At 41.1% G+C, this 15614-nt stretch overlaps 2 protein-coding genes across 2 annotated transcripts in view; both read right to left on the bottom strand.

Moving 5' to 3' along the window:
• rras2 (RAS related 2) overlaps window positions 1-1900 on the bottom strand; it is a 31012-nt gene extending 29112 nt beyond the window's left edge. The window contains exon 1 of the mRNA XM_010731041.3: window positions 1350-1900. Coding sequence (XP_010729343.1) covers window positions 1350-1451 — 102 coding nt within the window. The 5' untranslated portion in view covers window positions 1452-1900. The remainder of the gene's footprint in view (window positions 1-1349) is intronic.
• Window positions 1901-4768: 2868 nt separating this feature from the next.
• Window positions 4769-13976, bottom strand: copb1 (COPI coat complex subunit beta 1). Its single transcript, XM_010731053.3, has 22 exons — window positions 13823-13976; window positions 11399-11551; window positions 10895-11124; window positions 10612-10781; window positions 10388-10502; window positions 10203-10295; window positions 9956-10093; window positions 9714-9833; window positions 9202-9309; window positions 8953-9099; window positions 8651-8796; window positions 8323-8419; window positions 8053-8213; window positions 7819-7939; window positions 7502-7729; window positions 7047-7226; window positions 6501-6645; window positions 6257-6376; window positions 6017-6162; window positions 5708-5797; window positions 5304-5459; window positions 4769-5076 (listed from the first exon to the last, which is right to left on the bottom strand). Exons 2-22 carry the CDS (start codon window positions 11487-11489, stop codon window positions 5017-5019), a joined length of 2862 nt encoding a protein of 953 aa, XP_010729355.1. The 5' UTR covers window positions 11490-11551; window positions 13823-13976; the 3' UTR covers window positions 4769-5016.
• Between the last annotated feature and the right edge of the window lie 1638 nt (window positions 13977-15614).

Below are 15614 nucleotides of genomic sequence, written 5' to 3'. Positions count from 1 at the left end.
GAAAGAGCCGATGTCAAGTTTGATCTTTTATCCACGAGTCACGACATTTCTGAGACGACCCTGCTGCTATCTGCAGCGGCGCGTGGTCATTTTGCACTCCGAATGAGGAAAAACCACACAAACTTACAATACAAGTGAAATCGTCTCGTATTCTGGCTTTAAATGCTCCCCTGCTTCAGGTCAGTCGGGGTCAGTGTGCTATGGCAAAAATCTGTGCCACAGCTATCTGATCCCTCTTTACTTGGTATGCAGTTAATGAGCTTTTTGAACCCTCATTAGACACAAGCCCCCCTCCACTCCTTCCAAAACACACACACACACACACACACACACACACACACAAGCTTTTAACCCCTACTCTGAAGCGTGTGCCAGCCCACTATTGTCTGACAGTGTGGAGACATGCAGCTGCCTGCAGTCTGGTCAGTAACACGGTGACACGAGAAGGGGGGAGAACACACACACACACGAGGCAAAGGGCAAAGTTTGTCATCTCTTTCATGCAGTGTGTGTGTGTGTGTGTGTGTGGGCTTTTAGGAAAAGGAGCCCCTTGCCTAAATGAGCATTATAAAAAAGCGTGGAAGGTCAAAGCAAGGCAGGCCATGTCTGCAGTGTGCTGGAATGCAACCAGAGGACAGGAGGGAGACTGTTTACATGCTTTTCACATGTGACACGGATGAATTCTCAAATAAAAAACATATGAAGACATTGTCTCTCATGTGTGTGTGTGTGTGAGGGGACAAGGTGGAGGTGGCAGTAAAAGTTTCTAAGAATATTTCACATATTTCTAAAGAGATGTGGTCCACTTTGAAGGATCTCAAACAAGTCCTGTTCTGCACTACTCCAATGCGACTAAATGGGATTGTTGTGCAACTTCCCCCCCCCCTGTCTCTCTCTTCACTGTTGTCTCCTACTTGAAGTTTCTGGCTCAGCAGGCCACTGCAGACTAAAAATCTCAGAGCTGGACTCTAAATCCGCTCCCTTTACTTACTAATGAAACAGGACTCAGGAGCTCCGTAGACCCACTTTCCTTTCTCTTTAGACTTAGCGGCTATTAAAGTGCAAAGTGGAAGTGGATGTCTCGGAAATCGTCGTGTTTAAAGTGACAGCCGTCCTCGGTCGTTTAATACTTTAACAAACACAAGCTTTAACATCTTCTAACAACTCCTCGGGGAAAGAGTTGCAGGGCCTCGGCAAAAGTGGCGGAGAAGAAAAATAGACCCCGGTATCCGCTAACGGGGTTCCCGTGTCTGGTCTGGCCTCCCCCCTTACTCTCCTCACCTCTCTCCCTCTCTCTCTGTGTGTGTGTTTTCGGAAATCAAAGCAAGTGAATCTGAGCGCACACTGACCTGAATAAACTGGATAGTCAGGGCTGATTTCCCGACACCACCGCCTCCGACCACAACCAGCCGATACTTCTCCTGCACCGAGCCGTCCTTCCAGCCTGCCATCGAGGACACTTCGCTGCGCTCGCCGCCGCCGCCGCCGCCGCTGCTGCTGCTGCCGGAACACAGTGAGCAGCAAACACCCACTTTTTTTTTTTTTTTTTTTTTTTTTTTTTTCTCTTCTCCTGTAAACTGAAGAGGCCCCGCAGTGGAGAGAGACTGGAGCACAGAGATGTGCCAAAATAGAAGAAAAAAAAAATAAAAATAAAAAAAAATAAAGGAGTCGTCGGTGTGTAGTCCGTTAAGTGCACGGATAAGATAAGAGAAAAGAGGAGGAGGAGGAGGAGAAGGAGGAGAGGAGGAGGAAGGGGGTCCCGGAGCTACGCGCGCCTGTCCATAAGCCGGACCGTGTTTGAGCCTCGACAACACTGCGATGTTTAAGCTGTGGATCCGATAGTAGGAGTAATCAGCCAGGCCAGTACTAATGTCTGGCGCTAGGGGCTCTTCTACAGGCGGTGTGTGTGACTGCCTCAACACACACACACACACACACACACACACACACACACACACACACACACACACAGTCTTAACCCACCCTGCAGCCTTGTACCACAGACTAATACCACACACCCCTGCAGTCACATTCCTGCCCTCCTCAAACACAGCCTGCACACACACACACACACACGCACACACACGCTTACTGTAGTTACAAGCAATCATACAGTGATGATATAAAAGTGGCCTGCAGCAGCCAACATCAATAATGTGAACATAACGTTTTTATTTTTACATGCACTATCTTATATGCAAACTTTTCCCACTTTCCACAAACCATGAAATCACTTCACTTCACAATTTGGTGAATTATTTATTGAAAGATGCTGACTTCACTTCTACTGTCCAAATCTCACAAAGCAAGCAGAAATAAGATGACCAGTGTTTCAAATCTCAAATCATTTTCATGATCATTTAGATAGATGACTTTATTCATCCCCAAAGGGAAATCAGGTCATTTTTGAAAGATAATGACAAAGATATTTTGTTCTCCCACTAGTAGAGTTTTCTCATTATGCTGTAACTGAGACACTGAGAAGATCCGAGGATGCAGACGTCTGAGACTCACTGCTTCATTCTTATGTCTTCATAAACGCAATGATTTATTGCAGCACATGGAAAGTGTCTGCATTGCACGGTGGGAAGTGCACAAATTGATGCAACACATTTTGAAAACAGATCACATTTAAAAAAAAAATATTTTTCTACATCAGGTACTTCCCAGTAAGAGCCAGGAATTACTGTAAATGTCGCTGAGGGTAAATCACACCGAAACCAAAACCCAAAACCCCATATGATGAAGAAAGAAAACAGGCTAGAATCGGGCCATACAAAGGGGTGAGGAAAATATTTGTGAATACACACACACACACACACACACACACACACACACACACACAGACAAATGTACTCATATCTGTTATTCTCAGTCTTTATTGGGTGAATGGTTTGCTTTCTAAAGTCATCTATAATTATAAAGACTTTGACCTGCTTTATGTTTCTACTTGAAGCGGTGTCATAAGGTGAAAATAAAGTGATGGACTCTTTGTCACTGAAAATAGCAGATTAAAATGACAGACTTTACTTCACAGTATGTACAAGCACGGCTTGTATTATGTCAACATGTCAATTATATGTCATGTTATGACAAATCTCACTACAGGATTATAGGCTTCTATGCAGAATAGCGCCACACTGTCTGCTTTGACACCTGTGGCGCCACCTAGTGTCAAAAGAAAGAGGCTGGACCTGAAACTGTGCACTTCAAGTATTCTTCATAATCTTGATCAACAGCTTTTTTTAAATACAATAAATGTAATACTTAGTAGGTATGTACAGCACTGACAGTGGTAAGGCTTCAGCTTCACTTATGTGTGTTTAAAGTATCGTTTGTTGGCATCTATGAAATATAATTGCTGCAAGAATTCTTGTAATAAAACGCAGGACAGGCATCCGTAAAAACATCAGTGTCCACTGAAATACAATATTGCACTGATACCTTAGAGGATGGAAGCAGAAGTCGCTTTGACACCGGCCTTGATGTAAAATATAATAAAGGCACTATAAAATGACTGTTCCACAGACACTGATATAAATATGAGGCATTAAAGTATGTGAACCCTCAGTGAGGACAGTACTCTCTGCCTACATGATAACTCTCCAATAGAGAAAATCATTACGGAAACAGAGATGCTCAGATCTTAGGTTATGGAGTTTAGCTGTGGTTGTAATAATTATGGGCAATATCTACTTTAAATCCAAAGAGGCCACACACTGTGAGCAGTAGCTTGGCAGTGACAGTGCTGCCAGATAGCCAACTGTTTATTTTTACAGCTGAAGTTCTGACCTCAGAGCCACCTTTCAGCCTTTATCTAACCCCCTAGAGAGTCACATTTCACAAATACTGTAAATGTATGACCAGGACTGTGACCCTTTAATATGGCATATTCCCAGAAATGTCCCTTTACTCATAAATTATAAACAGGAGGGCAAGTGGAATATGTATGTCTGCGCCAGCACTAATCCATCTCCATCTCATTATCACAGTGACAGTAGAACTTGCAAATGGCTTTGAGAGTACCTTTGAAATCACTGCAGTAGCTCATCCTAGGTTAAGACATCATGTCCCTGCCTAAGCATATGTAGGCGTTTCAGAGTCTTCTTGACAATTTGGGAGTACCGACAGAACAAAATCCAATCATTTTCACACCGCAAGATATCACAAGAGGTGTCTGAGGAATTCTAATTAGAGCCTGGAGCTATGAAGCTGGACACAGCAGGAGCTCCAGGCGGGAGTCCCTTCACTTTAGGACACCGTAACAATCCTCTTTGACATCACTTATTAAATATCTACGATCACGCAACATGTACAGTGGAACTTTACAGAGTTCACAGAGTGTTCAACCAAACTTTGTACTTTATACTTCAAACAGTTACTTCAGTGTGGTTAGCAGAATCACCCTCTAATTTACTTAATCTCCATCTCCTTTATTAAGGGGGCCAAATTGTCTTTTTAGAAGTCTTATGTGATGATTAACTAGTTCAGAGTTCTTTAAAAATTCATGTCACACTACAAGAATTAAAACATTTAAAATGGAACTTATGAACAAAGTAGTATAAAGGTTAAATAAAGGAATAATAACGATTAACAAGACCCTTTGTCTGAAGCTACTGTAGATTTTCACCTCATAATTTAGATAGTAAAAGTAAAAACAGTAATCAGTAAAGTTGACAAAGAGAAATCATGAACTTTACTAAAATACATATAAAGTGTCAAAATTAAATTAAATGCATATAAATCAATGAATGCAGTACGGAGCAAAGTTGTCTCATTCTTTTAATACATGTGTTTATTGAAAATTAAACAGGACAAGGAAAGAACATTACTGAGATGTAGTTTTCAGACAGAGGTGATGGTAAATAATAATAATAAAAAAGAAGAAAGCACAGAAGCAACTGATCATATAGAGTTCTTAATCTGCTGTGATAAAAGGCTGAAGATGATGGGCGATACGAGAGAACAGCAAGTGACTTTTACAAAGTCAGAGGGATCAGCTGGATCAGAGGGGGCTCAGACATTTGTCTTTTTTTGGGAGAGGTTGATTTTGTCGCCGAGGCTCAAGGCCATTCCCTGTGAAACGAAGGAGAAGAATTTATTTAATAGACTATATATATTAACAGACTTTATACATACCCGTAAGAGCATTAAGCTTTGACATCATGTAAGGGGTTATTTTTATTTATTCACTTTTCCAGTCCATTCAGTCCATTTAATTCATTGCTTTAGAGAAAATAAATTCATCCAAGCCCTTATTTCTCAGATGTATTAGGGCTCATGGTGCAGCAGCTGTGACCCACCTGACTTTTGGCTCTAATGCGTATGTGTCCGTTGACGGGTGCGTCAGGCCCCAGGTGGATGGGCTTCTCGATGCTGACATTAGCCAGGGCGTCTTCTCCGAAGATAGAACGAGCATAAAGGTTGGCAGCCATGAAGCCACAGAAGCCAGACAGAGCCTGGATTTTAGGACAAAAAGAAAATAGTTGAGAATATGGCACAACACATCAACAACTAATATGTGGTGCGGACTTATGCTAGATTACATACACATAGATGTATTACAGGCAGTTATAATAGGACTACAACAAAGGCCTCTCAATATGCTGCAGCACAAAAAGCTTGATTTCATTTATCTTTGAGTCCTGTGAGCTTTAAAACCTGATCTACATTCTTTGCTCTGCTGTTTGTAATGTCTCATACCAACCTTCTCTGGAGTCAGACACTTCATGTTGGTGGACTTGAGGATATGCTGTAGGTAATCGTTCAGATCTGTAATGTTGGTGTTCACCGTCACCTACAACAAAGAAAGGATCCTCTTCAGTTCTCATGTTTTCTTCATTTTCCTTAACATCGTTATTGATTTGACATGTTGAATGTAAATCAACATGTTCCCTTAAATAAAAGGAAGTTGAGAAAACTACGGAACAACACGTCTGAGTCATGATGCCGAAAAAAGAAAAAATAGCCGGTCGGTTTTGGGGAACTGGCCACAAAGTACACATGCAAAGCTTACCTTGTTTTCCCACTCAAACTCTGCCCACATCTGTCTGAATTCTGCGTCGGTGCAGGAAGCTGGCTGGATGTAATCCATGATGTCGATGTGGATGTCGCTGAGGACGACGCAGTTTCTGTCGCTAGCAGCTCCTGACACATCGTAGACTGAGACGAAACAATCAGCACAAATAAGTAACCGTGCTCTGGCTACAGACCAAAAACAAACACAAACAAAATAGATACAAAATGATTCTCTTACCAATGTTGCCAAATATAATTCCATTCTCAGTAGAAGCCACCTTGACGTTGGCCTTGATGTTAGCAAAATCGTGAGGAGCCAGAGTTAGAGGCGAAGGCTTCTCGACCAACTTGAGATCACCTGTAGGATGGATGATTCAAATTGCAAACGTATCGCAACATGGAAACCCAAATGTGATGCTTGAACACTTCTAGAGAAGAGAACCTGTACACAAATTGTCCAGTGAAGTAGAAAATGAACGAACCTAAAGTGGCCAGCTCAAGGGTGCAGTTCTGGAGAGTATCACTGGTCTGGTTGACCACCAGCACATCCAACACAATGTCATACTGGTTGACATGAACGTAGGCTTCAGCATACACTGGGTCTGAGAAGCCTGTCAGCTGGGTCACCTAGATTAGACAAAAATTAATCACAATTATAAATATAACTAAATTCCTCGCAGTGAGTGATTAAGAGGGTTCCAGCAGCTGTAGCTGTGCGTCCTCGTATGAAAAACAATTACATCCATAACCAAAATAAAAGAGAAACTTAATAAATATCACTAACATAGGTCACATTCCACAACTGAACAGCAGTCTGTTTGTAAAATCCAAACACATACAAACAGGAACAACTTTCCCACCATGCATTCAAAAGCAGCACAATCCTCTGAGACAAAGGTCTTAAAATATTTATGCATTATGGCTGCAACAATAAATGGGCACATTTTCAAAACAAAAACACATTTAATGTCCAAGCAGAGGTAATATTTACAGCCCCAAATGAGTCTCCTGCAGGACTTGTGGTCTACCTTATTGAGTTTTGAAGCCAGGGGATCAGCAGCCTCCTTCCTCTGAGTGTTGCCCATAGCAGCCAGCAGACTGAGCTGGAACTGGTCCTCCTTAGAAGTCATCTCGTTTTTGGCTGTCAGCTGCATGAAGGAGATTGGGTCGTCTGCCTGCACTGTTACGTTACGTTTCTCAGATTCTTTCTGTGGACGGAATAAGAAAAGCACATGGTTATTTTTCAGGGGAATAATCTGACACAAAAACTGCAGTGACAGTGAACGTTCCTGTCAAGTAAAACCCTCATTTATTAATGTTGGATACGAAGGTCAGAAAGCTACCATCACACATTCTACAAACATAAATGTGCATTTGCAATATTAATACACGAGGACTGGGTCCAAAAATATGCAATTAACACCTAAAATGTGTTTTACTTGTCAGGAGGTTGAGTTCAGCCCACTGAGTCAGCGGTCATTACCTTCTGTGACAGCTTCTCTTCCTCCAGTCTGACAGTCAGCATATGTGACAGGGATTTGCGGCACTCCTTGTTGAAAATGTCATTCATAAGTGGTGAGCACTCTGACAGGACCTTGAGGCACAGCGAGATGCGATCCACATCATCGTCTGTAATTGGCTTCTTGGGCAGCGAGGACTTGCCCAGGTGCAGCACAGTGACCATGATCAGCATGGCCTCCGCAACAAATGACTGAGATGGACAGCAAGACAGTAGGGATTAGAGAAACAGACAGCTGGTGTGATAATTTTTAACAACAGTTTGACATTCAGTGAACTTACATTTTGTTTCTTTTTGTCTTGAACAATAGCAACATAGCGCAAGGCCACTTTGGTCAGTGTGGTGGCCAGAGATGCTGCCACATAGAAGTCTCCATCCATCAGGAAGCCTCTGAGAGGAGGTCTGGAACAACAAAACTCAGTGTTTATTGAATGGTAAGATACCCAAACTCCATACAATCAATGGAATATTACAGGTAAATTACAATATTAATTGTTTTTAAATGTTTTCATTACCTATCCTCTTCTTTCTTTGAAGGCCTGTTGGAGCTGAGAGCACTCTGTGTCACATAGGTACCCATCTCTGTCACCAGCTTCTGGGCCGGAGCTGCACTCACTTCATCCTCTGGTTTCACCTCGCCCGTCTCTTTCTTTATCTCGTTATCTACAATCGGGATCTGTCCAAGCAAGTGACACGCGTCAGGTATTTGTGACAATTTCAGGTAAGTTGGGACAGACGGGTAAGCCCGTGTTGCATTACAAGCTGACAATGATGGACAAACATACCTCTCCCAAGGACCTGCGCACTTCTGTCATCACACTCTGGATGTCCTCCTTGGTGCTGCAGTATTCTCCCAAAATCCACAACGCTCCCCTGTAGATCCTGAAATGTGTCAAAGGTGACAAAGGAGAAACATTCAGAACACAAACGTAGAGAGCAGAGCCTCGTTCCTTGTGTGCGGTAACCTAAAGAGTTACCTTGTTTGTACATTTTCTATTTATATCTTTTTTGTCCATATATACTAAAATCAAATGGACTAACCCAAAGTTAGGGAGAGACTCACACAAAAAAAAAACAAGACACTGCATAATATTTCCCTCGATGAAGTCTTACTTGACAGTTTTGATGGCGTGAAAGACTTCCAGCATCTTCTCGATGACGAGGGGTCTCAAGTTGTCAAATCTCTGAATGGCCTCCCGTACAAACTCGAGCACATCAGCAGCAGCTGCCTCATTAGTGTCACTTAGGAATTCCATCAGCTGTAAATTATATCAGCACGAGAAAAATCTTAATATACCACTACACTCGCTCAAGAAGTTAAGAAAGAAATTATCAATTAATTAGGAATAATTATGAAATTACGAGAAGTTTCCAGAGCATATTCTTTTGATGTTCTTATATAATAGTAAACTCACCACAGGTATGACGTTGGCGGCCATGTCAGGGAAGCGCACGCTGCAGGAGTGGAGAGTGCGCACCAACAGCTGCCTGTACTTATCAGTGTCTTCATGTTCCGTTACGTTGTTTGTCTTGATCACCTCTTTCTTCAAAACAATCACCAACTGGAAAACAAACAGACGTTAGTATATTTGCAGTATTTTTTTATTTAGTTTCCATCCTTTGACATGAAACAAAGAAGTAGATATGCTGCGAATGCTGCTGACCTCTTCTACATTGCGAGATGAAACGAGGTCCAGTGCGAGCTGCAAGGTCTTCTTTCTGACTTCGAGGTCAGGAGTGCTGAGAACACGCAGGATGTCCATCACAAGGTCCTGGATAAGAAAACATTGGTGATGACAATATAATAAATAATACTACTAACAAGTTTAATGTGTATATCCATATGATATCCATAAAATGATATGTTTTGATCTAAATGCTGCTTCATAACCTGCTTTGTAATTAAAAATAACAAAATCTGGGGCACCCAGGTAGCTCACTTGGTAGAGCACACACCCCATGTGCTATGGTCGACTCCTTAGCACAGCAGCCCAGGTTCAATTTCAACATGCGGCCCTTTCCTGCTTGTCATCCCTTCTCTCTACTCCCTACTCCGAGTATATGTATTTATTAAAGTGTGTGAAACTTGTTGAGATTGAGGGTAATGGACTTTGGGATTAATGAGGCACGACATTTTATTGCAGCAAAAACTAACCAGAGGCATAATTCATCGTACCTGGAGTACACGCTCGTGAGTGGGATGCTCCTTCAGTTCGATCAGACGATCAAGAACGATCAGCTTCACGTTGTTGTCGCTCTCCTTGATGATCAAATCAATGTAGCACTGGGCAGCAGCCTGCAGTCCAACAAAGCACACAACACATAAGAGGCCGTACTGGAAAACACATCACTGCTCAAGTGTAGTGTGTAAACAGTAAACATACTATATGACATACTGACAAAATCTTGGTGATGTACCTTAATAGCTGTGGGGGCGCTGGAGAGCGTTACAAGAGTGCCAGCAGCCTCATACTTAACAGCCGGGCTGGAGGACTGCAGCAGGTTGTAGATGCAGCGGATAAACCGGGCACGCTCAGACGGGTTAGCATGGCAAACCTACAAAGAGAGAACAAAAGCAGCAAGAGCTCAGACATTAAAGCAGCTCTTCTGGTCGTATGTTGTTGTGCTGTTAAGCTTCAATCTGACAAACAAGGGCTCAACTCACTTTGTAAATCAGCTCCACGATCACCAGCTGGAGAATGTCACCAAAAGTGTGAACTTGGTCAATACACGTGCTGAGGTAATCCAGAGCTCGGTCCTGAAACATTCAAATGACGTGATGAATTTAGACATCAGGTCAAGTGGCACACAACTGAAGAAATATAAAGAGAAGGACAATGTGCTACAGACCTGATCTGCGTGAATCAGCATCATGAAAGCATTTCTCTTGCAGCTGGCATCTTTCTCATTGACAAGAAAGTCATGGATCAACTCTGGAGCGTCTGGGATGAGATGTTCAAAGTTCCTGAAACAAAGAAATATCATCAGTTGCTTGTTGTTCAATAATGAATAGGTACAAAATATATATATGTGTGGAAAAGCGACTGAACAATGAACTAGTTAACAGTTTGTACCTGTAGATGGTGTAAATGGCCAGGACAGCGTTGCGGCGCACATAACTGTGGCGGTGTTCCAGGCAGGCACGGATTGCTGGCATAAGAGGCTCGAGCAACTCGGACTCCTTCAGCTTGCACAGGAAACGCAGAGTTGAGCCACGGATGAACTCGTTGGGATGCTGCAGGTCCTGAAATTGAAAGAGATTTCACATAATGATTTAAAAACAAAATATTCTGTCCTAGTTACTGTTTCGATAGATATATAAGCACACGATTCCAACAGTGTTGGCAGATATTTTACCTTCCTGTAGGCATCACAGACCAGGATCATCTCCTGAAGCAGCTTGCCATCCGGGGTCGTTTTGGGAACAATCTCCCAGAAGACCAGCAGCAGCTTTTTGATAGTGTGGTCTTGAAGTGGTAACACGAAGCGGATTATGGTCATCAGAAGTCCAGGCAACTTCTCACCATTCAGGATCATGATGATGACCTTCTTCAGGGCTTCAGTCTTTGCCTTGATCTCCCCCTTTTCTGTAGAAGAAATTGTATTATTACAAATGTGCTCAGCTAGGCCTGAAGCATGCATTATGATTTGCATTATGATGGGTTACAGTCAAAAACAGTTTTCACTGGAGATACTATTACTCCAGAAATAATAATTGCTGACAGAGAGACACACATTCAATTCTAATCAGCTGCACTGTAGTGAGTTGGAAAGAGACGTTTTAGTAAATGATTATCTCCCTTGGGCATACTTTATTCAGGTACGTGAGGAAATATGTTTAGTAACAGTGAGATTGCTTACCTAGATCAGTTTTTAGGCTGACTTCAGAAGGGGGCTCCGAGTCAGACGTAACATTGATCAGAGTGTAACAAACGTTCTCTGCAGCCGTCATCTTGCTGCTAGGCTTGTATCCGCTCAGAAGAATCCCAATGAATGTCGCTCACCGGATAATACCTATGAAAAACAGAAAAACAGTAGTTTCAGTAGGTTTAGTGATTGTTGGGAAAAACATTTTCTCACACAAATGTGAGTGGAGCCAATGTGGGCGATACCTACAAAGACGCCCACATAGACTGAACAAAAAAAAAAATCTGCATTATAACATGCTGACATGCAGAAACTAACAAGATAAATCTACTGTGCCGCATGTGCATAAAGCAGAATACAGCACTGCGGGGTCATGTTTCATTTCCTTTGCAGCAACCGAAGAAGGTATAGGAGACCAGACCACTCTTCTTATGGGCATATTATAACTGAGAACAGTCCCGGTATCACTTTCAGGACTTACTTTTCCTGGAAAACTGTCAACAATACAGCTAAAAGCATCATTTACCGAATACAACCACTTCTTGTGTATTTGAATGAAACTGCTTGCAGCTTGAGCACTGTCGCCTCACAGCACTAAAGTCTTTGCTGATCCACCAAAACAAATGCACTTCAGATCAGTTTGAAACTAAGTAGCTGTGAATGTATTCTGTTCTCTTGGTGTTTGCTCTGCCGCAGATGTGTGACCTGTCCTGGGCAATTCTCTGACTCAAAGCATGCTGGGACATGCTTCAGCCCCTCTAGAGCCTTGACCAGATAAGTAGATCTTGGAAATTAAAAAGAGAAGAACTATAAAAATATGTAAGAGTAGCTTGTTCTTTAAAATCAAAAAGTGTAAATGTTAACACAATACATTAATAACAACAACTCTACTAACTAAGGCGTCATAAACACTTCAGTCAGTTGGCCATATGTACATAGAAACAGGTTATGTTGTTTGCTCAATCATTCCTCCTCTTCATACTGATCATATAAAGATCCATTCATGGCATGTTTAAAATACACAGTTCTGTATACAAATATTTAAGCCAATATGAGGTTTCAGCAGAGTTACTCAAAACAAGTGTCTATATTCCAGGTTTGTTTCCTCAGAAGGCGGAGGAAGATACTCACTTGATTTGACGAACATGAACCTCGTCAGATTCAGATCAATTCTGGAAAGTTGTTTTTTTTTTTTGTTGCAGTTTTTAGAGTCTGGACTTCATCGCTGACGTTGGAAAGATAATAAGGAAGAGATCTCACAGCCACTTTGAACAGGAGGGATGTTTACGCCGAGCACCTGTTTTAATTAACATATTGGTGGTGTACTGTTTTAAATAGACTTGAAAATCCGTGGACCCGTTCTTGAAACTACAATGTTCGCTTAGTGTCATGAAGACCAAATTGTAACCAGACATACATAATGCAGAACATGTTGCTTTAATGCCACTAGATCAACCATATTATGAACATTGGTGAACACAAGCATGGCAAGCCAGAAGCTGATGCGACTTGTATGTTTGATTTTTATATTGCTTCTATTTTTTTGCCCATACGTAGCGTCTATAGCAGTTGGATTACCTCTGAGTCGTATGAGGCAAACATCTTAATAAAGGCCTCATCAGACAGGTTATTAGATCTGTCCGTATTTAAAGATGTTACCAGTAACTGCTTCTCAATCATCTCGAACATGTGTCCAACTTGTTTTGGTTGCAGTGACCTCCACCCACAGCATTTCATTTAAGATACCAGCTGTACGCCCTATGTGTGGCTTACAGGTGATCCACTATCCACTACAGACAGGTGGTGAGATGCTCCTGGAAGTATAAAAACATGCTCAAGTTGATTTGGTGATTAAATAAAACACATAAAGTTATGAGGAGAAGTGTGTCACAGTGCGTCATGGCTCGAGTTGAAACAAAACGGAGGAGTTCAATGAGTGCTGAGCTGTCTTTGAACAGATGTGACCAACCTGCAAAGAGGTCACACTAACAAGTTTCAGATACCTGCTGCTTGCAGCGCTAAAACCAGACCACTGTCATCACAGCAGGGCAGTGTGGAGCTGTCAGTCTGAGGCAGCTTCACTCACAAAGTCTCGTCAGGTCAAGTCAAGAAAGTGACACGCAGCGTTAGCACAGCAGCTAACTGCCGCTGTAGCGTTACCTGCGTTAGCTGTGTTAACACTTGTGCACCAAAGCCTCAGTAAAAAACCCAAACACGTAGTTAGTCGACTGTTCAGTTACTTATATTGAGATATTTGACTGAATCGCTCGCCAGCGTACGTTAGCTGACGCCAGCTTAGCTCCTGTGCAGGTTAGCAATGAAATGGAGGACAGCAGCGTTAGCTCGCTGTCTTAGCTGTTAGCACAGGTCAGAGAGTAAACACCATCGTGTTAGTGGAAACTAAATCACGTTACTTACCTAATAACACGTCTGATACCCTCCTGTGTGTCCTTCGATATCCAGTTTTGGATATTTACATCTGTAAAAAAAATCCCAGAAGCTCCTTTGACGAGCTGCCTCCTCGGCTCTCCGCTACTTCCTAGTGACGTGGAAGATTACTGTCTGAGCCACATCACTGCTACCGTGCGCCGAGAGGGTCAAACATGAGCTGAGCGCAACCACCAGACAAAACACTAAAAACACAGGTTGACTTCGAATATGTCTTTTTATATATTAATAAACTAGATATGATATATATATAGAGAGAGAGAGAAAGAGAGAGAGAGAGAGAGAGAGAGAGAGAGAGAGAGAGAAAAACTAAAACAAATTTAAAGTGACATATAAATTAGTCACTTTATTATATTATTATATTATATGTGTGTGTGTGTGTGTGTGTGTGTGTTTTGTTATACAATTACATTATATATATATATGTTTTATATATGTTTTTTTTTTCAATTTAAAGTGACTAATTTATATGTCACTTTAAATTTGTTTTTGTTTTTGTTTTTGTTTTTTTTAATTAATTTATTTAATGGGACCATGTACAGTATTAAACATAAACATAAACATAAACATAAACGATTACATTTAATGTACTGCACCAGAGTTAGCTTAGAGTCAGCTACTGTTGATCTGCAGTCCTTTCGGCAGACACAATTAAAACATATTACAGCACAATAACAAACAGTACAAAGCAAAAAAAAAACAAAAAACACACAGGGCACATAATACAAAAGACAAAGTTACACACAATAGCACATAACATATATCCACAATGTCAGTGGCTACAGAGCTGAGTGTCCTTTAGCAGACTTTTTAATTTGGTTTTAAATGTACTAATGGAACTGCAGCTCTTTATATTGTCAGGTAAATTAGGTTAATGTAAGACACTAAATAATTTAAAAACCTTTGTGCCAAACTGATGTTTTGTTTTATTTTTTTTCACAATAAAGCTAAATAATTCTAATCACTAAATATCACGTATGTCGTCATTGCCCTTTCAGATAAACCTAAATAATTAATGATGATTTATCATGAATAATTAATAGTCAATACTGCATCTGTTGTGTAGCCTATTTGTTGTAAATGTTTTAAGAAATAAAACCAATATGTTCAAAAACATTGCACAGTTGGAAAATACTATTTTGGACTTAATCAAGTCAGTATCGGTTTTATTTAAGCAGTTGAAGTTTTGTGCAGTGTCCAACATTTTCTACAGTACAACTTTCCCTTCAAAGTTTATTGGTTCCGCAGGCCTTTCTGACAGTCTTCTTCAGACTTGCATCACAAACACAAACAAACCCCTTTAAATATACATACAATACAATATACAATACATACAATATACAATATACAAATTAAATGACTTTTAGTGCTTCAAACAACATAGTACACATTTTAATGGTAATGCAGCACCCTCCAGTGGAATCTTAGTGATGCAGCAGGTACATGGAAACTTGAATGAACCATGAACTAATGTTAAAATCTTTCATTCAGTCATTATCATCCCATAATAACTCTTGAAATATACAGCAGTGCAACAATCAATGTCACAGGCCCCTGAACAAAACATATAAATATATCTGGATTATTCTGTTAATGCTCCCAACAAGTGATACAACAATCAACAAATAATAAATCTCAGTAACAGGTATTGTCCCAAGCTATACTGACAACGTTCATCATAATAAAAGGATGTATCACCAAATAGTGTAATAGTTTTTTAGGACCAAGTTCTATAGCACAAACAAACAATACTCATTAGTAT

Source organism: Larimichthys crocea, chromosome VIII (genome assembly GCF_000972845.2).
Source record: "Larimichthys crocea isolate SSNF chromosome VIII, L_crocea_2.0, whole genome shotgun sequence".
NCBI classification, from domain to species: Eukaryota; Metazoa; Chordata; class Actinopteri; family Sciaenidae; genus Larimichthys; species Larimichthys crocea.
This window is presented reverse-complemented; position numbering and strand designations above follow the sequence as displayed.